Below are 22,024 nucleotides of genomic sequence, written 5' to 3' on the forward strand. Positions count from 1 at the left end.
ATTAATTATTAGACACATCTACGAACACACTTCCATGAAACACAAATATAAATAAGAGTTGGCAGAAGTTGACGGATAATATGTTGGTACCCTATACTTTTCCTTTATTAATAGGAGGTGGATATATCCATAAAGAAGTTGGGTTAGACCTAATGGAAGAATAAGAGTCTAAAGAAAACAACACAAGTAATGGCAATAAACCGGATTTCTTGAATTGACTCACATCACCACCTTTGATAGCTTCAAGCCTTCAACCACCACATCGGGTGGTTTACTTTGTAGTTCTAATGCCGAATATAACACTTTAATCAATGATGGTGTCGTCGCCACTTCCAATTCAAATCTGTTCTCTCCGATCAGAATAATGGTGTCATCTCCATATGGAGTATTGCATAAGACATTTGTCTCATTGTTCTTTCTTTTTCACATAAAGGAGCTCGAAGCATAGTTAGTATATGTGAGTGCGATAACAACTCACCACAGCGATCTCCACTCTCGCTTTCCATCATGGCTCTGAAATTGAATTTTTCGCCTCTCAACAATTGCTGAATCTACAATAACACTCAAGCAATGCATTCATATTTATAGGATTATAGGAAGATAGGGATTAGGGTTTATTTAATTGAGATTCAGACACTAAATTGATATAATTTCTTAAACATATCTCGTTAATAACACATGAGATATGCTACATGTAATCTATGCTTTCACTTCGCATTCTAGGTCAACAAATCGTTAGGATAATGTCAAAAAATTATGGAGGGACGAATATGATTTTAAAAAAAAAATTCAAGGACTAACTTAATTAAAAAATTCAAATAAAATATACGTAAATTTTTTAAGGACGAATTTGATTATTAATTTTATTTTATGATATAGCTTTATTTTTTAATTTATTAAAAATTTAATTCAAATTTTTAATGTGATCAAAATTATAAAAAAATAAAAAAAAATAGATGAACCAAAAGAAAAATAGTGTAGAAAAGAACATAAAAAACAGTAATAAACAATGAGAATAAAAAAATGAAATTGATCCCCTCTCATGTAATTAGAGTATTTTCTTTTCAAGTAAATACTACTTCGTTATTCTCTACCTTTTTATTAGATTTAATTTAAGAACGAACACAGAAATGAAAAATATAATGTTTATTTAAATATCACTTTTTTAGTTTTGGTGTTGCCTTTTATGCGGTATTTTTTAACAATGTTAAAACTTTATATTTTTTTATGTGGAAACCACAAATTTAAAGAGTTAGATTTGTAATTTTTAGTTTTTTTAAATATGCAAATTTAAGGGTGGTTATATTTATTTTTTATTTTAAATTCTTTTAAATATATAAATTTAATTCTCAAATTTGTATTTTAATATTAAAAAATTTTTACATGTGCAAACTGGTCCCTTTAATTTGTTTTAGGATGAAAAAATAATTATTTCAACAGAAATCAGATCAACTAATTTGTGCACTACTATAAAATTTGATCCTTAAATATCTCTACAAAATTTATTATTCTTCAAATCTAAGGGCCTGATTTGTTATTTAAAATTAAAAGAAAAATTAATCCATATAAAAAAATTCATCAATTCACTATTATACTAAATTATATGCAAACTTTTTTTTTATTTAAAAAAAATAGCCAAACATTACTAATCTACTCTCCAATTTTTTATTTAATTTGATTCCCTAAACCCAACGTCACTGCAACCAACACGTCAACTTGTTAATTTGCTCTGCCAAACCTTTTTTTTCTGAAAAACTTAAAATTATCTTGGTAAATTACACTTTATATATATATATTGAGGAGATTTTTAGACTTTTTTATTTTATTTTGGCGATGCTCTTTTACTATGTTCAAATAATAGAAAGCCGAAAGGGCAAAATAGTAAAAGCGTTGAATAATATTCCTGCAGTATGAAATTGAAAATGTTATTATTGTTGTCTATGTATTATCTAAACTAAGTTTATGATGAATTTGACCTTAGAGGATTTAATATTCGTGGATAAAATACATTGATAGGCTCATAGGCATAACGTTTCCTGTATATATGTGAACAAGGTTATACTTCTAATAATTGATACCATTCTATGTATGAAAAACATTGGGTCGGAGAAGTGGTAAATTGAATAAATATATGTCGTGATAAAGCCACTTACCCAAGTAGGATTGTGATTAAAGTTAAACAAATTAAAATATGATATGAGAGACCTTTTTAAAAGATTCCCTTATCTAAATAAATCGGATAATACAAATTAAAATCTCCCCCCTTAAGCCAAGGAATATGATGATATAAAATGGAAAATAGAAAAAAAGTTGAATTGAAAGATACATCTGATTTGAAGTGGATTATTATAAAATAAAAATGGTCACTTATCTTATTCTAAAACCGGTCGGTTTAGAAATTGAAGGCATATTCTTTCTTATTTTTTCTTAAGGCATAGAAACTTTGAAAGTGTCCCTAAAAGAAAAAGTACGTGTTTTTAAAAAATAAAAGAAAAGAAAGCAAGTTGGTGGTTCTTTGTCAGGATTATAAAACAGAGAAATGAGTTGGAAACGAGATCAATTGTGAATTAATAATATAAAGATTCCATTAGTAAAGAAACAGCAGAAGAAAATATTAAATTAAAGTGTTGCGTACCAAAAGGTAAATAGACCCACATCCTAAATATTTATTTGATGGAAAAGGAAGCAACAAATCCATCCAAACCCTGAAAAGTTGGCTTTGGGGCAAAAGTAATAGTGCAAACCAAATGCCATTAGGATTTTGGAGCATGCAAATTAAATTATAATAATAATAGAATAGTAATATTATTGAATTGTAATATTACCCACCCTCGTACTCTTCTCAACCTTTTCAAAAACTGAAAAAAAAAGTCAATTGTATATCGCTTGTTTGTAGGTATTCTTATTTCTTCCAGCTCACTTGAGTGAGGAGTGATCCATCAACAATATCTCTATTTCATTGCAACGTAGCAAGTCAAGTATCAACAAAAGCAATGTTATTGCACCACTTTTATGTAAGGGATTGAGTTAGATAAAGACGCTGAAAACGTTTTTTTATAAAAATATTTTTTAATAATTAATATTTAATATATATAATTGATTAAATTTTATTATTTTTGTTAAAATTAAGTTAAACAAATTAATTTAATAGAAAAATGATAAATCAAATTTTGAATTGGTCTAAATTAATATTATTTTTTTATAAAAAATGACTACAATACTCTATTATAGAAAATGACTAAAGTACTTTTATTATATATATTAATTTTAAAAATTCTAAATTTTAGTTCTTTATTTTTTATCGTAGGCTTAGGATTTAGAATTTTTAAAATATATATATATATATATATATATATATATATATATATAAAATAAGAGTATTTTAATCATTCTCTGTAATAAGAGTATTGTAGTCATTTTTTATAAAAAAAATATTAATTTAGACTAATTCAAAATTTGATTCATCATTTTTTCGGTTAAATCAATTTGTCTAGCCTAATTTTAACAAAAATAACATGATTTAATCGACAATATACGTTAAATTTTAATTACTGAAAAACATTTTAAAAAAAAAACGTTTTAGACGTTTTTATCTAAATGATTCCCTTTATGTAATGTGTTTTTATATATTTTATTTTTATATTAAAAATAATTAATAAAAAATATATAAAAAAATACAAACATAATTTCTCATCAGTAAAATTATTCTAAAGTTTCTTTTTTCTTTATTCTTATCCAACAACTTAAACTCTAACACCAACCATATTGAACATTAAGTAACATTTATTAAAATTAATTCTTTATTGTAAAAATTATATATATGTATGTATATACATGAAAAGCAAAAGTATGGGGGATCATCAACACTAAATAGGTCTAAACTTAAATCCAAAAGATAGATTATTAAAAAAGAGAGAATTGTCCAAACTTAAAAGAGATCACTACTAGCTATCAATATATATTATCTCTAAACAAAATATATCTTCTCACACTTGTGACTAAATTAAAATTTAATTGACTATAAAAAATGTAAAATAATTACTTATTTCAATATGAGCATCTTCTTAATTAATTCCTTTATTGTTTCCATCGAACACCAATTTTTTCACGGCTTCAACTATACATTTTTCCATTCGAACCTAAGCTATGCCCATTGTATTAAGCTATTGACATGATACATGCATGCTTTATAAATATAATATATAGAGACACAGTTACACACACGCGACGACATGCCTTTAGTCTTGTTTTTTATTTTTGAAAAGTACTAATAGGAAATAGAAAAGGCAACACTTTTTAGCTTATACGATATTTCATTTTTTGAGCCACTTTGCTTTGATTTTGAAAGTATAGAATACAAGTAGAATTTCACAAGAACAAGCTTCTTTTTGCTGCTTCTTTTCCTTTATAATAAAACAAAAATATTAAATATGTATTATTGATAAAGTACATGCATTCCCTTTCTACCACTTTTGACACTTTGCAGTTTGCAAGCGACCCATCTGGATTGGGCCCACTTTCTAGACATTTTGGCACTGCATGATCATGACGTAGACTGTGTGATCAGTAATAAAAGCAAGAAAAAGAAAAAGAAAAAGAAAAATACTCATTAGTTGGGTTTAGTTTTTCACTTTTTCTACTATATATAGCTATATACTCTTTTCTCTTTTCTTATATGTTCTTTTTTTCCAAGTTTTTCTAACATTTAAACTCACCCCTATTTAGATTGGATATTCAATTCATTAAAATTAAATAATAACATAATTTTACTACTTCTAGAACTCATTTTTTTCCCACTATATGTTAAATAAATTAAATGCATGTTATTTTGGAAAAAAAAAGAAAGAAAAAGTTTTGATAAAGCACAATATATAGTAGTCCAGTTAGGTATAGTTTTTGAATTTGGATCCTCTAAATTTTAAAATTTATTTTAGAAAATGAAGTATGATTTATCACCATTTATTTTATAAGTGGGATAAAAAAAACATGAGAGAGAAAATATTAAATGATGAAAGATTTAAAGAGAAGTGTTAGGAGATCAGCAAGTTTTATATTTTGTAACCATCAATTAGTTATTAATAATATTTTTAATGGTATGAAATTACATCCAATAATAAAAGATCACTTACTTTTTTTTATAGCTAAGTGCTGGCCAAATTATTAAAAAAGTATTAGTCCTCTAAATTTTTTTTAATTTTATTCTTTAAAATAAAAATTTAAAATTGAGAGAATTTTTCATAGTTTTTGGCGTGTACCACATGGATTTTAAGTGAAGCTAAGGTTTATGATTGTACTAACCAATAAGCACTTTTCGCTTTATATCCCTTTCTTTCTATATAAAAGCACTTGCCATGATATTTGCTCCTCAACCCCTAACAAAAAACTTCTCCATTAAGTATATAACTTGCCTTTCTCTCTTTCTTTTTCTCTCTATGAAATTAAATGGCCCAAGTGCAAGAAAATCATCAAGGGATCAAGCTCTTCGGAGCAACGATCACATTGGACGGTGGAGATTCAAAGGAGGGAAATAAGAAAGAAGAAGATCAAACGGTGGAGAAGAAGCCAGATAAGATCATAGCGTGTCCAAGGTGCAAGAGCATGGAAACCAAGTTCTGTTACTTCAACAACTACAACGTTAACCAACCAAGGCACTTCTGCAAGGGATGCCAGAGGTACTGGACCGCCGGCGGTGCTCTCCGAAACGTCCCCGTTGGCGCCGGTCGCCGTAAGGCCAACAAGCTGCCCTGCCGCGCCGCCGTTTCCGATGGTGCCTGCTTATACGATGAAACTTCCGATGATGTCCACAAGTTTGGGTTGGAGGAAGGGTTGATTTTGGATAAGTGGGATGATGTTGCCGTCCCTCACGGTGATTTCCGGCAGCTTTTTCCGGCCAAGCGCCGGAGATCCGCCTCAGGTGCTTAATTATTGTTTTTGTTTATTGAAATCATATATATTTCCCTCTTTTAATTTTCTCTTATTATATACTCACTTACCTTGTCCTAAAAATTAAGGTAGAACTCAGGTACAGTCGAAAAATTAAGGTAGAATTTAGGTATAGTCGACTTCACGTGAAGTTGATAATTGAAAGCAGTTAGATAATTTAACTGATTTGACTAAATTTTCATCTAACGATCCTTAACTATTAACTTCACGTGAAGTGGACTACTTGAGTTTTCACAAAAAAAATTAATTATTTATAAAAAATACATATTTAAATATATTAATTAAATTTTTTGCTTGATTATTTGTCTTAATTAGTGTGTTTAATCTTTTTATTAAGAATAGAAAATTAAAGAGAATTAAAAGAAAAAGGAGAAAAAAATGAGTAATTTTGATAGGAGAATAAAGGGAAGAGAACAAAAAATAAAACTTGTGTGCCTGCGCGATGTGGATGTGAATATGTGATGATGAACAGACAAACTTAAGAGATGTGAACTATTCCCAACCACCAATAATTGGATTATTTTTTTATAATGGATAATTATTAAATAAATATTACATGTTAGCATATATTTGTACATACAAAACACGTAATCAAAAATATCTTATTAACAGAATTGTTTGTTTGTGCAGCTCCGCATCAAGGTCAATGAACCCCCTCATTCTTCATTATATTATGCATCTTCTACGAAATTAAAGCACAACTTGGAATAATTTAAAACATATATACACATATGAACAAGACTAGAGGCTTAGTTAGTTTGCTTATGTGAACGCCAAGAAAAATATATAATGCCATGCAAAAATCAATCCATGTTCATCTTTTTCAAGCTGAGCCAAGCTATATAAGCCTTATTAATAGAAAGGTCAAGTTCACATAGAGAATTTGAAGGCGTGAATGGATAAATTCATGTAGCCATGTAGGAGATTAATTATCACTTTATCTATTAGTAGTTGTTAGAGTTGATGTATCTGTAGAACACATGAAATGGTCAATGGTGACCAAGAAAAAGTAAACATTAGAACACGGAAATTTGAGTGCAACTTGAAAGTTAACTTAATTATTCCTTCCCTTTTTCTTTCTCTACTTTATTTAATAATAATAAAAGATTGTTGCATCTTGATATGTTCTCTGTCTGATACCTTCTTTTTCTTTGTGTCGCAATCGCCATATGGCGACAATTTTTTTTATTTCTATTTTTATTTTAAATAGTGATCTTTTAAGATACATTATATATTAGGGTAAAGTTTTGTTTACACATGGATCTAATAAATTATACTCATGTCATTACTAAGTATCTCAAAAGTCATCAAAATAAACAATATATAATTACGAACCACTCACGTCAAGCCGTTTAAAACGTCTTTTTTTAAAAACGTTTTTTAATAATTAAAATTTAACTTATATAATTAATCAAATTGTGTTATTTTTGTTAAAATTATATCAAATAAATTGATTTAATCGAAAAATTAGTAAATCAAATCTTGAACTGATCTATGTAACGATATTATATATATATATATTTAGAAATTTTTTTTAAATATATATATTTTAAGTTATTTTTTATAATAGAAGTATTATAATTATTTTTATAAAAAATATTAATTTAGATTAATTCCAGATTTAGTTTATCAATTTTTCGATTAAACTGATTTATGTAGTCTAATTTTGACAAAAATAATACAATTTAATTGATTATATAGATTAAATTTTAATTACTAAAAAATTATCTTTTAAAAAAAAAACATTGTAAACGTCCGTATGTGAGTGACTCTTTATATAGTTAATTGAAATTTCAAATGAATCGCTAAAAATATAAAATAATAGATTATTATCTCATACAAAGATTTTATGCCTCTAAAGTAAACCCTTACATACTATTGATCAATTTTGTGATCTAACTTCAATGACGAAGATTAAGAGTGAAAATCTTCTATACTACTTAACAAGAAAATGTTAAGTTTTTACATGAAAAAAATATATACTTAAATCTTTCGGGTTTAGTAAATCAGTGGCTAGATTAATGATGGCTTTTATGTTGAACCATGAATACAGTCAAGCTTTTGTTAAAGTTAAACTTTGGCAATGTTAAGAATAGGGTAAATATCAAAATGTGCTACCGGTCTTCTCTTAAGTGAAGTGTAAAATGAGGTTGTTATCAAATAATAAAGAACGTTTTCAAACTTATTATTGCAATGAACAAATATTCCAAATTTAACTTTATATACACACTTCATACATATATATATATATATATATATATATATATATATATATATATATATATAGTTGTGATGGAAATTTTTTATTTTAAATTTTCAACTACTGTTTATTCTCCAATTACACTTATACACTAGTATATTGCACATAAAATATAAGCGATTCCCTGTATTAATTAAGAGCGGAAGATCATTAGTAATCTCATTAAATAGTTTGAAATTGAACATATATTATTATGTAAGACATACTCAAATTATTATTGGGAGTCCACCAAAAGTGATATTGATGATTGCAAACATATATATGTATTTTATTTTAAATTTTGTCATCACTTCGAATATGACGGAGGGAATTAGAATATTCTAATTATCAAGCTTCAAACAAACAAGATAAATTAAATGAAAACATTAAACATGAAAACGATAAAATGTAAACACATATTAAAGGAGAAATAACATATATATAATTAAACTCCAGCAATTTGTACCATTATAAATAAAAGATTTATTAATTCAGAGACTTGAAGTATAAGAAGAAAAAGAAAAAACTTACATACCCCGGTGACACAAAACCTTATATTATATCATTACAGTTCGTGTGATTCTAATAAAAGGAAAGAATGAAAGAAAAAAAAGCCCCTCGTCATTTATTAAAGCCAAGAAGTGCGAGAAGGGGGATATGAAATTAAAGTGTGATGCTTAATCATTCTTGGGGGTACCATCTTCACGAATTCCAAGCTCCTTGAGGATCTTAGCACAATCAGGAAGACGTTCCTTCTTGAGAAAACCGAGAGGGTTGGCCTGGCGGTAAGGGGAAACGATTCCATTGTTGTTGGTGATGCTGATCCTTGCAGATTGGTCAAGGTGCAACTCTGAGTCAACTTCTGAGCAATCGCTCCTTGGGCTCTTCACCAGCTTCACGGCGCATAACTCATCTTCGTGGTCACCGTCCACCTCCAGTTTATAGATTCCGTTAGAGTCAGTCACTGCCTCTTTGCTGAAAGTAACGTTGCCTCCCTCTTGTTCCTTGCATTCAACTCTCACAGTTGCACCTTCATTGTAATAATATATAATAGAATAAAGATAAGATAATAATAAAGACTAAAGTTATATCTAAATTTATATATTTTGTTGAGCTGAATTTGTGGGTCGTGAGACTTTTTTATTATTGTCATGGGTTAAAGTAGAAGAGTGGTTTAATATAATATATAATCACAGTCACAAAAAATTTGTTAAAATTACATGGAAATAATGGAAGATATATAAAAGTGGAATTCAAGAAATGAAACATGTACCTTCAAGGAACTCGGAGAGCTTGGTGATGAACTGGAGGCGGCATGTGTCACAGTATACTTTGCCCTCAATATAGAAGCGTTCATTAGAATAAGCAGAACCGAAAAGTGATAAGAAGCAAAAGAAGGAGATAAGGATCACGCTGTGCTTCTCCATTTTGAATTGCAACTTTTGTTTTGTTTTGCTTTTGTGTTGGGTGGAGAGAATGAATTGGTTATTCAGAGGTGACACATTTTGTGGAAGCATGAGTCTTGCCTTTTATAGCGTAACTATGTATGCTAAATTTAGGTTCTTATTTCTGTCTTCTTATTCATGGCTAAAAATGTTGTTTGACCCGCTCTTCACTCTTTTCCCCTCTTAGTTAACGTTTTTTTACTATATATAACTGGTGTCTTCGCTCCTGTAACTAAACTTTTTCACTGCTCTTTGAATTTCAAATAGTTTTTTTGGAATTATTATTTTTAAAAGTTTTACAAATTATAAACATATTTGATTTATGATACGTATTCTTATGATTATTGAGGAGTATAATACTAAATTTCAATTTTATTTCCTTAACATTGGAGTATTAAATTGTGAATAAATTATTTTAAAGAATTAAATTTTAAATATGAAACAATAAAAAGTACTATATTACCACGAGATATTTCCACGGAAAAATTAAAATAAATTAAAACAAACTCTTACTTAAATAATTTTTTTAAGTATTGATAGAGGAATTCATTAAATTAGATATTATTTCTACTTTGATAGTATGATTTCATTAATAAAGGGAAAAGTAGATAGTATTACATGAATATATACCATATTAACCATGGTTCTGAAAATCGGACTGGACCGGCCGATTCAACCGGAAAAATTGGGAATCGGTTATCTAGTCGGTCCGGATAATCTCAAAAATCGAATGGTAAAAAACCGGTAGAAAAATCGGTCGAACCGACGGTTAATTGGCGAATTGGAAGAATTGTCTGGTTTTTTGACAGTTTAGTGGTTTGAAAATTCAGATGCCAAACGACGTCGTTTTGGCTTTTTTTTTTTAAAAAAATATAGAAACTGGTGTACGCGTTAACCTAACCCTAATCACTAATCAGCCACCAATCACCCAAGCTCCCAGCCTCTCCTTTCTTCCCCCCTCACCCACCAAGGCCATCATTGCCACCGCCCACCAAGCTCTAGATTCCAGAGCGCTCCTCATTCGCCACCCAGCAGCGCTCCTCATTCGCCACCCAAACCAATCCACATCAGCCACGACCACCACCGCGTTGAGCCAGCCTCCTCGTCGCCGAACCTCACCGAGCCCGCCGAGCCCGCCTCTCATTCGCCGGTAAGACTGATTTTCTTGTCTTCTTGATTTTGAACATGCTTCCTTCTGAATTCTAAGCTTGCCTGATCTGTTTGAAAAAAAATAACAGGGCATCTGAGTTAAAAAAAAAATAACATATGAATCCAGTTAAATATGCTTCAGGTTCAATCTGTTTTTCAAGTCGTGTTGAGTCTCGAACACTTTTGTTGCTTCTGTTTGCTGCTTCATGAATCTATTTTTGATTCTCTGTTTTTGCTGCTTCATGAATCTTCAATCTGTTTTTGTTGCTTCATGAATCTTCAATCTGTTTTTGCTGCTTCTGTTTGCTGCTTCATGAATATGTTCTGATCTTAATTTTTGTTTTTGATTCTCTATGCTGCATGTTCTGTTTGCTGCTTCTCTTTGCTGGTTCATGAATATTTTTATTGCTTCTGAATGGAAATAGTTTTAAATTTTTATTTTACCTGAATCAGTTGATTTCTGTGACTGTCAAGCTGCATGAAGTTGATCTATGTTGCCTGTTCTGTTTGCTGGAAATAGTTTTTTATTCTCAGTTGATTTTTGTGACTGTCAAGCTGCATGAAGTTGATCTATGCTGCCTGCTCTGTTTGCTGGAAATAGTTTTTGATTCTCTATGCTGCCTGTTCTGTTTGCTGCTTCATTATTTTCATAGTTTTCTGAAGTTGATTTCTTGTCTTTGATTTTCTGATTGTTATAGATGGAACAATCACAAAGTAACTCACAGCCATAAGATAATGCTGTTCAAGATTCTCAAACTGGTTCATCCATAGGTAAATCTGATCCAGCTTGGCAGTATTTTACAGTGAAGTATGACAAAAATAACAAGGCTCAATATACATGTATTTTCTGCTTGAATACTTACAATGGAGGGAGGATATATAGAATGAAATATCATCTTGCAAAAATTTCTGGACAAATTAAAGTTTGTAACAAAGTAACAGAGGATGTTGAACTTCAATTCAAAAGGCTTTTGGAGGAAAACAAAAAAAATAAGGCAGAAAAAAGAAAATTTACATCTGATTGTTATGATGTGGAAAGTGAAAGAGAAGCGAAAGAAGAGGGTGAAGCGCCTAATCCTGTACAACCTCCGGCTCCTGCAACAATGGGAGACAAAGGAAAGAGAAGAGTGATTGCTGCTACTCCAATTGGAAGTTATTTTAAGGAAAGGACTACGACAGGCTCTCAACCAGCTTTGAAAAGTGTCTTGGCCAGTAAACAAGTTAAACACAAGGTTAAGTTGGGGCTTGCAAGATGGATCATTAATGCACGGATTCCATTCAATGCAATTCAATCGCCTTACTTTCAACCTGCCTTGGACGATGTTGCTGCAATTGGACCTGGTTTCAACGGACCGTCGTATGACGAAATGAGAGTTCATTTGCTGGCCGATCTTAAGAAGTAGTGTCAGTTGCTTGTTGAAGGTTATAGGAGCTCGTGGAAAAGAACTGGTTGTACACTGATGGCAGATGGCTGGACTGATCAAAGGCAGCGTACGTTAATTAATTTTCTAGTTTATTGTCCTGCTGGTATGTCATTTGTTAAGTCTGTTGATGCTTCTGATATGATAAAAACTGCCGATACCTTGTTTAAATTGTTTGCTGAGGTTATTGAGTGGGTTGGGTCTAGTAACATTGTGCATGTGGTTACTAATAATGTTGCAAATTATGTATCTGTTGGAAAACTCATTCATGAAAAGTATCCAAACATTTTTTGGTCTCCTTGTGCTGCTCATTGCATCAATCTTATCTTGAAAGACATAGCAAGTCTTCCTCACATAGCTGACATTGCCTCTCGTGCTTCAAAAATGACTGTGTTTTTTTACAATCATATGATTTTCTTGTCATGGCTTAGAAAAAGAAAAGAGTGGAAAGAAATTGTTCGACCAGGAGTAACACGTTTTGCTACTGTTTTCATTACTTTGAAAAGTATATATGATCATAAAGAAGACTTGCAATCATTGGTGATTGACAAATATTTCACTTCTCATAAATTATCCAAGAGTGTCAATGGGAAGATGGTTAGTTCAATTATCTTGGATAGTAAGTTTTGGGAGGATTGTTTTACTACTGTTATGCTTGTTGGTCCTCTAATTAAGTTATTGAGACTTGTTGATGCTGATGAGAAACCTTCTCTGGGTATCGTGTATGCGGGCATGCAAAGAGCCAAAATTAATATCAAGACAATGTTTAGAAATAGGAAATCTGCATACACACCTTATACAAGTATCTTGAAAATGCGGTGGGATAAGCATTTGAAGCGTGACCTCCATGCAGCAGCATACTTTTTGAATCCAGATTACTTCTATAGTAAGGGGTTTGTTGAGAAGGCAAATATCTTGAGGTCTTTACTTGATTTATTTGATATTGAAACTCTTTGCGATGACTCGGTTGCCGCAATGCAAGAGATACAGTTGTATCGAGATCGAAAAGAAAGTTTTGGAAGGGAAAGTGCATTGAAAGCAATTAAGAGACTTGAACCTGGTAAGTATTTATATTTCTATGTTCAATTTACTTTGAATGTTTTTTAAATATTGAATGAGAATTGATGGTTGAATTTCATATTCTGGTAGGTGAATGGTGGAGGCTACACAGTGGGAGTGCTCCTAACTTGCAAAAAATGGCAATTCGTCTTCTTCATCAAACATCTTCATCATCCGGCTGCGAGAGGAACTGGAGCCTCTTTGAACAAATCCATTCAAAGAGGAGGAACCAATTAGAGCATCAAAGGCTAAATGACATTGTTTATGTCACTTATAATCTACACCTTCAATCTAGAATGCATCACAAGATGAAGAATTATGATCCAATTGACATTCAAAGCATTGACACAGTAGATTTTTGGATAATGCCAGATGAAGATGATCCTGAATTTACTAATGGAGACATCGAAGACATTGAAAATTTAATTTATACGGATAATGCTATGCCTTCATATCCTACAGGTGATTGAAATAGCAAAACTTGTTTCATTTCCTCTCAATATCTGATGTAAAGTTGTAACTTTAATTTTTCTTGGTTTTCTATTTTATTTTATTAGATGGAGGAGATATGGAACTTGATGTGAATTTTCCTAATGTTGCTGATTCTTCAAATACAGCTTCTTTTGGTGATACTTCTGATGATGGTGGCTTTGGATTACCTGTTTATGATGGAGATGTTGGAACATTTAATGATAATTATGATTTTTAATGAGTTGCACCTTTGATTAGTTAAAAACTTGCTAGTAATTGTATCTTTTGAATGTAGAACATTATGGGTTTGTCATTATGTACGTTTTATTTTTTGTTTAGTTATAAACTTTGATGTTTGAAGTTGTTTGTGAACCTCTAATATTAAGTAATTGATAATTTATTATGTGAAATATTAAATTTTATTAAGTTAGAAATTATTGAATTTATATACTTAAGATTATTTTAAATTTTTTAATAATTTTATTTAATATTTAATTAAACCGGTTGAACCTCAGTCGAACCAGTAAACTATTAAATCAGTGACCTCACCGATTTATTGACCGGTCCAGTTCTCTCAACCTTAATATTAACCATCAATGAGCCACTATTAATTAATGTATTTTAGTATTTCCATGTTTTTTATTAGCATCCTTTTTGCAATTTTTTTATTTCATAATATCAGATGAGTTTCTGTGACTTTTTTTTTATTATATAATATCACATTATAAAAAATTTGATTATTTTAATAAAAGAATATATATAAGAAGTATATAAGCATACTGAAATAAATAAACAATATTATTTGTATACTAAAATCAATCACTAAAATTAATTACTAATGTATTTATGTATAAATAATATGTAGTTTAATTTATTTTTAATATATTTATATTGTAACATATATTTTATACTAGTAATTAACTTTAGTAACTGATATTTTTGATGTACATTTTACTTTTATTAAAATTTGACTAATACTTAACTAGTAAAAAAAAATGAGTAATTTTATTCCATTAGATAGAATCACATATCATTAAAAATACTAATAATAATTAATTAATTAATAATTATAAATCATAAAACCTCCTATCTCCTAGACTTGAAATGATTTGGTAACATTTATTTGTTCACCGCAATAGTAACTCATATACTTTCTAACTAGACATTATAATGGGCTTGCTGATTATGCAGCCAAATGATATAAAATTTGGGAACAGATCAGAAATATTGTTGTCTTAGTAACTCAAAGTTAATTCAATTGTCTTATTATATCTGCTTATTATTGTTGTTTGTAGACGGAGTAACAGTCTCAAATTCTGCTGGAATGATTTAATTGATAGATGCATAATGTTTGCGTTCAGAAAAAGAAAAAGGGGAATAGCCGTATAAAAAGTTCCGACGTTCAAAAAAAATTAAACATAGTTGCTGTGTTTTTAAAATGCTAAACCAAACACTCGCTTAATCGATAGATGCATCATATTGAATGTGTCATGTGATTTGCTTCCGGCATTGAAGCATAAGAGAATCAAGTGCCTCATAACTTGACCCACCTTTGGCCAACGATTTCAACGCACTTTTTTTGACCTCTTTGACTCTCTCTTTCACCGCCTTCCCTTCTTCACCCTCCATTACACCCCTCACCACTCTACCTATCTCCTCCCTCCCAAACACCTTCACCTTCACAGCCACCCCAATCTCCTCCGCTATCATGGTGGCATTCATCATCTGGTCAGCGTGAAGTGGCCATGCAATCAATGGCACCCCGTTGCATACGCTCTCCATCACCGAGTTCCACCCGCAGTGCGACAAGAAAGTCCCCGTTGACACGTGCCCCAACACCCTCACCTGCGGGACCCATGAATCCACCACCATCCCCGTCCCACGTGTCCTCTCAGCAAACCCTTCCGGAAGATCCTTCTCTTCTTCTGCACGCGCCACCCATAGAAACCGCTGCTGACTCAGCTCCAGTCCCCACGCTAGCTCACTGATCTGCTCTGCACACAACCTCCCGAAGCTTCCAAACGCCACAAGCACTACAGAACCCGAAGGCTGCTTATCAAGCCAATTCATAATACATTCTTCTCTGCTTCCGCAAACCGGTTCGGTTTCTTTCACCAGTGGTCCGATCGGGAAAATCGGCGGCGTATCTATCTCTTTGTAGAAACTATTTTCTCCGATGGCTCGAAGTGGTTCCGGTTCGAGCTCCTCGAAAGTGTTGAGCAAGATTCCAGAAGCCTTGGGCATCCTGTTGATGTGATAACGGTACCATTCATCATCGAGATTGTACTTGAGGGGGAGATCAGCGGTTCTGATGATGAGAGGTTTGCAACCGCCGGGGAGTTGGAGAAACTCGCCGGAGGCTTTGTTGTTATCAGCGGTGTCGCGGAAGAACAAGGAGAAGGATAAGAAGAGTGCGGAAGTGGTGAAGAGTATGTAAGAAGGGATGGCGAGTTGGGCGCAGGTTTCAAGGGCTTGGGTGCAGAACATATCGGTGATGAAGGCTTGTGGAGTTTGTTGGAGGTGTTGGAGTAGTGTGGGTTGGGAGCGGAGTAGGGTTTCGCGCACGGTGATGCAGTGGCGGGAGAATAACGGGGTGTCGCAGGTGGTGAGGGCGGAGATGTCGGCCAGGGGGAGGGGGAGGACGGTGACGGAAGAAGGGAGATTCATGAGATAATGTGGACGGTGGTCGTCTTCGGCGGTGAAGTGGAGGAAGGTCACGTGACAGTGGTGGATGAGGACGAGGCGGTTGGCAAGTTGCAGCATGGGTGTCACGTGACCCATCGCGGGACATGGGAGAAGGACTATGTGTGGTTTCATCATCACTATTTGCCTTACTGTTCCATGGCTGCCCACGCATAGGATCATCCTATATATACATTATAACATTAATGACGAGTTGACTACATTATGTTGGTGTATGGTAGTTAATTATCATGCAATGATGGATGGCCTTTTATGTAATTTTACACCACTCAGAATCTGAGATATATAGAAATACAATTTTTATTGATTTTATATCTAAAACTTGATGTGGGAAATATAGTATTACACCAAGTCACCATTACATGAATTCAACTATTAAGGTGATGAAGTTTTCATGACACTCATATTTCAGTTCAGCGGGGTCAAATACTCAAATGTCAAACACAAGTCACCACCGGTACCCTATAAAAATAATTATAATTAACCTGGATTGGTGTAGTAATTTCGGATTAAATAAGTGTCGAGATTTTAAATTCTGTCTTTTATATAAAAGAGTTAAATTCATAATAAATTAATTTTTAATCTATCGAATTGAATAATATAACAAAAAAAAATACATATAATATTCCTCTTAACAATAATAAATTAAATTTACAAAATTTATTCACTTGCATCAAATTTATTATCTATTACATAATATTAAAATCGAATTTCTTTAATTAATAGCATAGTTAGCGTCATGTATTTTTGAATGTATTTTACTATTTTTAGATTATTTTATTTGATTTATTTAAATGCTTTAATTAATTATTTATTTATTTAATTTAATTAAAATAAATATCAAATTATTTTAATATTTTTGTTAAACATAATTAATTATAAATAATTAATTATATTAATTATTTGATTTAACTAAATAAATAAATTAATTTTATTTTAATTTGAATTAATTTTACGTTGTATGTTTGTTTTTAAAAGTAATATAATTAATTATTTATTTAATTTGATTAAGATAAATATCAAATTATTTAATATTTAGTTTGACTATATTAATTATTTGATTTGAATGGAATAAATGAATTGATTTTATTTTAATTTATATTAATTTTTTTGCCATGTGTATTTTGATTAATAACTTTTAAAAGTGTTATAATTTTTATATGATATATTTATAAGATATATTTTATTTATTTAACTTACTTTATTGATCCAAATAATTATAATTAAATTATTATATCAATTATTTAATTAAATTAATTTAAATATGTTATTTGACTTAATTTATTGTCACGTTAATATTTGAATCGTTGTTCGCTAAATTTCATCTTCATTTTTTTTCTTAATTTTAAATATTTTGATTTTAAATTTCAAATTTTTTTATTGTTTATATTTTTCCCATTTTAATATCAAATATAATGTTTCTAGTAATATTTTCTATCATTTTATTGTCTAATAGATATATGTCCACTATCCATTATATGATCGTGAATATTTTTTAAAAATTTATTATAAAACACAATTTTATTCATTTCTTTATTATTTTAACTATTTCTGTATTTTATAACTTATTCACGGTAAAAATCTATATATATTATAGGAGAATTTCATTTTTTGTACTGATTGATCTTCTATTTGGTATTACTTTTTTTCTCCTATGATGAATTATTTCTAATCTTTGATTTTTTATAAACTATAAAAGATTATTATGTTATTATACTCTATCTCTTTAATTCTTTTATATTTATTTAAGCTTTTATAATTCTTTATTTGTAAATTTTATTATTTTTATTACATACAAGTTAATTTATCATAACTCTTCACATGTTGATTCTTCTCAATATTTAAATTATATTCCTCATATAATTAATTTCATTTGTAATTTGAAAATTGAGTGACGAAATAACATCGATGAAGACTATCGTGCATCTTCTTTTTCGTCTCTTTGACTTACCTCCTTTTTTGTAGGGATCATGAGTAATTTATATATAATGGTGCTTTTGCATAAAAGGTAAGTATAAATTGTGTGCTATCTTCTCTTAGTAAAATTTTTGCTATGTATCTTGAAATAAAAAAGAATATTGTAAATTATGGGCAATTGTAGAATTTTGAGAAAATTATAATTATTCAATAGTTACTTTATTTGGCCTAATATATTAGTTTTTTTAGTCGAATATTATGTTGAATTTGTGTTGAACTCGAACATTTTAATAAAAGATATTTAAAAGAGTAAAATCCTTTTTAATTAAAGAATGAATAAATTTATATGCTTATTATAATAGTTGACGCCTTAGACTAAAATAAAGAAATTGAATTATTGATTGATAAATTAGGTGAAAAAAATATAGCATTTTAAAAAAATATATGTTCTAGTAATTATAAATAGTATGCTTTATACAACTTGAAACAGACTATTAAATTAATATCTTACTATATTATACAACACTTCTAATTAATTCTAAATTTGTTGAAAATTAAAAAATACGAGGTCATACTCCACTGCAAAAATAAGCTGGTTTTGGGCGGTACCACAAACATGCCATTAACGAAGCCCAAAAACCAAAACTCTATTAATTAGCTGTATCCTCTCTCAGCCCCATCTCTTTTTGAACGGGTGGTGGCCCAAATTTGGCTGGGCAACATGCAGTTTCATATGTACAAAGCGTCTGACCAAAAAAAAAATCTCTACAAAACGCTGAATCTACTTAGAATTTAGAAATGAAAATGGAACCAGACCCGAAAAAAGGAATTGGAAAATACATGAATTGCTCAATACCTTTCACAAGTTCAAATAAAATATTATTTATGAGAAGGCTATTTTTGGATAGATATAAGTAAAATCGAAGCATCAAACTAAACAGCAGAAAAATAACATGCATCACAAGTCCTCAGTGGCAGAAAGACATGCACAGAACCTAATGCGACGGTGACAATCCCGCATTCCATTGTTCAATTATCTAGAAACTAACTTGATGTTATATTACACCATCTTAATGGTGAACTATGAAATTTCTCCATCGAGAAAGCAGGAAAAAGACATGAAAAGGTGAGGCAAAGAAACACCAAAAGCTGCATTCACAACACAAATCCCTAGCCAGTAACACCCGCATCACTTTACTGCAAAAGATAAGTAGATAACGATGTCAAGGTACAAGTAGTAAAACCCGACGGAAATTCTGCTAAGAGGGTAATTGATGTACCTCTGCAGCTTCACCTCCTGGAGCTCGGGCAGATTCCACCTTTTGTTCCTCGGCTGTTAAGAAAAGAAAGGAACTTAACACAAGTACAAAAATAGAGATCAAAAGGAAACAAAAATTCAAAGACCAAGTTTGAAACAAAGGAAAAATGACTAAAATAAGGACAGTAGATAGTAAAACAAAGGAACAATCACAGTATCTCTCTCTATTCCTTATTACTATCTCTTCTTTCGGAACCTGTTTTAACACTAAATATAGTTGGAAGCTCTATCTAGTTGGTAGGAGAACATAGCCAGAAAGAAGCCCCAATCTAAACCCAGTGTGTTAACTTATCAAAACACTCCTGCCTTTTTTTTATTATTTTTAAAGAAAAAGAAGAAAAATATTGGGAAGGGTTCTGCCAATCATAGTAGCCAACATATCAACATTGGACAACTATATATATCACCAACATTGCCAATTAAATCTCAAAAGGATAATCTACCAAATTTAAATGCATTTCATATACAACATGGCCTTGCAGATTAGTTAAGCAGAGTCACAGAGAAACTCAAAAACATTAATTTCCACCTCCATCTTCAGGGATGTCAGAAGTCCACAAGGTGAGGTTGTCCCTCAGAAGCTGCATAATTAGTGTGCTGTCTTTGTAAGACTCCTCACTCAGAGTATCCAACTCAGAGATCGCTAAATCAAAAGCCTGTTTAGCAAGGTGACAGGCCCTGGAATATAGGATGTCACAATGTTAAATATACTCATGAGGGCTTTGCATTAACATATCAAAACAGACGGGAGTAAAATGTATTTCGACAAGAAGATTATGTTATGCATACCTTTCAGGAGAGTTCAAGATTTCGTAGTAGAAAACAGAGAAATTCAAAGCCAAACCCAATCTTATGGGGTGAGTGGGTGGTAATTCAGTGTCTGCTATGGAGGAAGCTTCCTGCAATAATTTTTTTTTAGGAATTACTAACATTTAAAATTCATGACATGTAAGGAATTCATATTGTCTGAATTCTAGCTATAAAAGGATGTGATAATCAGTTACCCTATCAATCAATTATCCAAACCACACAGATATAAAAGAGATAAAAGAGGCATGATTGCCAGCTAGCATACCTGATATGCTTTCATGGACTGATCAGCAGCCTCTTTTCTCTCATCTCCGGCCTTAAACTCGGCAAGATACCGGTAATAGTCACCTTTCCTATAACAAATTGGAAAGCAAAACAAAAAAAACTGATGAAATCATAGAAGACTCTGTGTGGCTTATTAACAAGGAAAAACCACTAGGAACAAATAAAGCACTAACATTTTGTTGAAAAACACACTGGATTCACCAGCGGCCATGGGAATAAGATGATTATCAATAACATCCATGATATCACTGCAAATGTTTGACAACTCAGATTCCACTTTCTTCCTGTAGTCCTTTATGCGCTGAACACTGACATTGTTCCCTTTAGCTTCCTCCTTCTGCTCAATGGAGGAAAGGATCCTCCACGAAGCCCTGCGCGAACCAACCACGTTCTTGTACCCAACTGAAAGAAGGTTCCTCTCTTCAACGGTTAATTCAACGTTAAGCTTCGCCACATTCTTCATCGCATCCACCATTTCTAAAGAGGGAAAGCAAACAAGGACACAAAACATATATTAAAAGAAATTCTCCAAAACCCTAAAAATCACACGTTCATGTAAGTAACTAAAAGCAAGGGGAGAAAATGAGAAAATTCAAAATTAGTTGAGGAGGGAAGAAACCTTCATAGCGCTCGGCTTGTTCAGCGAGCTTGGCGATGTAGACAAAATTTTCACGGGAAGCCATGGGTGGATCTATGAGCTTTCTCTCTCCTAAATAGTGGGTGATTTTTTCTCGCTCTAGAAATGGTGGTGTGAGCAAAGACGACAACACTTTTTTTTTTTTCTTACTCTTGTTAGCCGTGTATTTAGGTTCTTCAATTTGTCTATTTCTCGTGGGTTGCGATCTCTATAGTTTCAACTGAATTGGACCCAATATCTTGATAAGATCAATTTTTGTTTTCAATTGGATTCTCCTCTACTTACGGCTTTATTAATCAAAGTTATTATTACAAGGTAATAAACTAGTTTAAAACTTTAAATCACTAATAAAACAAACTATTTCCTTTTATTTTCAGTATATTTAAAATAAAGAAATCATACATATATGCCTTTTTTGTATTTAAAATTTTATTTTCTAATATTTTTTTTTCAATTTTTACTATCAAAGTTGATTTTGGTGTTAAGCTATTCTTAGTCATTTAAAATAAATTATCTGCAGATCCCATTATTAATATCAAAAGCTTTTTTATATTTTATTTCATACTATAATATTTAGGGTTTTAGATTTATTGTTAGAATATGAACTAAAAAGTCAACAAAAAAAAA

General features: G+C 31.0%; 5 protein-coding genes across 5 annotated transcripts; 2 read left to right on the plus strand and 3 right to left on the minus strand.

Moving 5' to 3' along the window:
* The first annotated feature begins 5,365 nt into the window (after positions 1–5,365).
* On the plus strand, positions 5,366–7,052 carry LOC130956279 (dof zinc finger protein DOF1.5-like). Its single transcript, XM_057883321.1, has 2 exons — positions 5,366–5,914; positions 6,574–7,052. Exons 1-2 carry the CDS (start codon positions 5,443–5,445, stop codon positions 6,591–6,593), a joined length of 492 nt encoding a protein of 163 aa, XP_057739304.1. The 5' UTR covers positions 5,366–5,442; the 3' UTR covers positions 6,594–7,052.
* Positions 7,053–8,731: 1,679 nt separating this feature from the next.
* On the minus strand, positions 8,732–9,639 carry LOC130958203 (olee1-like protein). Its single transcript, XM_057885177.1, has 2 exons — positions 9,456–9,639; positions 8,732–9,212 (listed from the first exon to the last, which is right to left on the minus strand). Exons 1-2 carry the CDS (start codon positions 9,607–9,609, stop codon positions 8,860–8,862), a joined length of 507 nt encoding a protein of 168 aa, XP_057741160.1. The 5' UTR covers positions 9,610–9,639; the 3' UTR covers positions 8,732–8,859.
* Positions 9,640–12,305: 2,666 nt separating this feature from the next.
* On the plus strand, positions 12,306–13,965 carry LOC130955406 (uncharacterized). Its single transcript, XM_057882251.1, has 3 exons — positions 12,306–13,257; positions 13,347–13,718; positions 13,814–13,965. The coding sequence occupies exons 1-3, from the start codon at positions 12,306–12,308 to the stop codon at positions 13,963–13,965; spliced, it is 1,476 nt and encodes a 491-aa protein (XP_057738234.1).
* A 1,250-nt stretch (positions 13,966–15,215) lies between these two features.
* LOC130955410 (anthocyanidin 3-O-glucosyltransferase 5-like) lies at positions 15,216–16,547 on the minus strand. Its single transcript, XM_057882259.1, has one exon. The coding sequence runs from the start codon at positions 16,545–16,547 to the stop codon at positions 15,216–15,218; it is 1,332 nt and encodes a 443-aa protein (XP_057738242.1).
* Positions 16,548–19,204: 2,657 nt separating this feature from the next.
* Positions 19,205–21,619, minus strand: LOC130956062 (14-3-3-like protein C). The gene is made up of 7 exons (XM_057883087.1): positions 21,380–21,619; positions 20,934–21,237; positions 20,741–20,828; positions 20,455–20,564; positions 20,195–20,343; positions 19,628–19,680; positions 19,205–19,544 (listed from the first exon to the last, which is right to left on the minus strand). Exons 1-7 carry the CDS (start codon positions 21,441–21,443, stop codon positions 19,542–19,544), a joined length of 771 nt encoding a protein of 256 aa, XP_057739070.1. The 5' UTR covers positions 21,444–21,619; the 3' UTR covers positions 19,205–19,541.
* Between the last annotated feature and the right edge of the window lie 405 nt (positions 21,620–22,024).

The sequence above is a fragment of the Arachis stenosperma genome, chromosome 10 (genome assembly GCF_014773155.1).
Source record: "Arachis stenosperma cultivar V10309 chromosome 10, arast.V10309.gnm1.PFL2, whole genome shotgun sequence".
Lineage (NCBI taxonomy): Eukaryota > Viridiplantae > Streptophyta > Magnoliopsida > Fabales > Fabaceae > Arachis > Arachis stenosperma.

Bases quoted from the DNA above. Each gene is read 5' to 3' on its own strand.
- LOC130956279 (XM_057883321.1), top strand. From the start codon at position 5,443: ATGGCCCAAGTGCAAGAAAATCATCAAGGGATCAAGCTCTTCGGAGCA. The intron at 5,915-6,573 runs GTGCTTAATTAT...TTGTTTGTGCAG, and splicing joins GCGCCGGAGATCCGCCTCAG to CTCCGCATCAAGGTCAATGA.
- LOC130958203 (XM_057885177.1), bottom strand. From the start codon at position 9,609: ATGGAGAAGCACAGCGTGATCCTTATCTCCTTCTTTTGCTTCTTATCA. The intron at 9,213-9,455 runs GTACATGTTTCA...ATTACAATGAAG, and splicing joins GCTCTCCGAGTTCCTTGAAG to GTGCAACTGTGAGAGTTGAA.
- LOC130955406 (XM_057882251.1), top strand. From the start codon at position 12,306: ATGTCATTTGTTAAGTCTGTTGATGCTTCTGATATGATAAAAACTGCC. The intron at 13,258-13,346 runs GTAAGTATTTAT...ATATTCTGGTAG, and splicing joins AATTAAGAGACTTGAACCTG to GTGAATGGTGGAGGCTACAC. The intron at 13,719-13,813 runs GTGATTGAAATA...TTATTTTATTAG, and splicing joins TATGCCTTCATATCCTACAG to ATGGAGGAGATATGGAACTT.
- LOC130955410 (XM_057882259.1), bottom strand. From the start codon at position 16,547: ATGATGAAACCACACATAGTCCTTCTCCCATGTCCCGCGATGGGTCAC.
- LOC130956062 (XM_057883087.1), bottom strand. From the start codon at position 21,443: ATGGCTTCCCGTGAAAATTTTGTCTACATCGCCAAGCTCGCTGAACAA. The intron at 21,238-21,379 runs GTTTCTTCCCTC...TTCCCTCTTTAG, and splicing joins ACAAGCCGAGCGCTATGAAG to AAATGGTGGATGCGATGAAG. The intron at 19,681-20,194 runs GTGGAAATTAAT...TTTTCTTAACAG, and splicing joins TGACATCCCTGAAGATGGAG to CCGAGGAACAAAAGGTGGAA.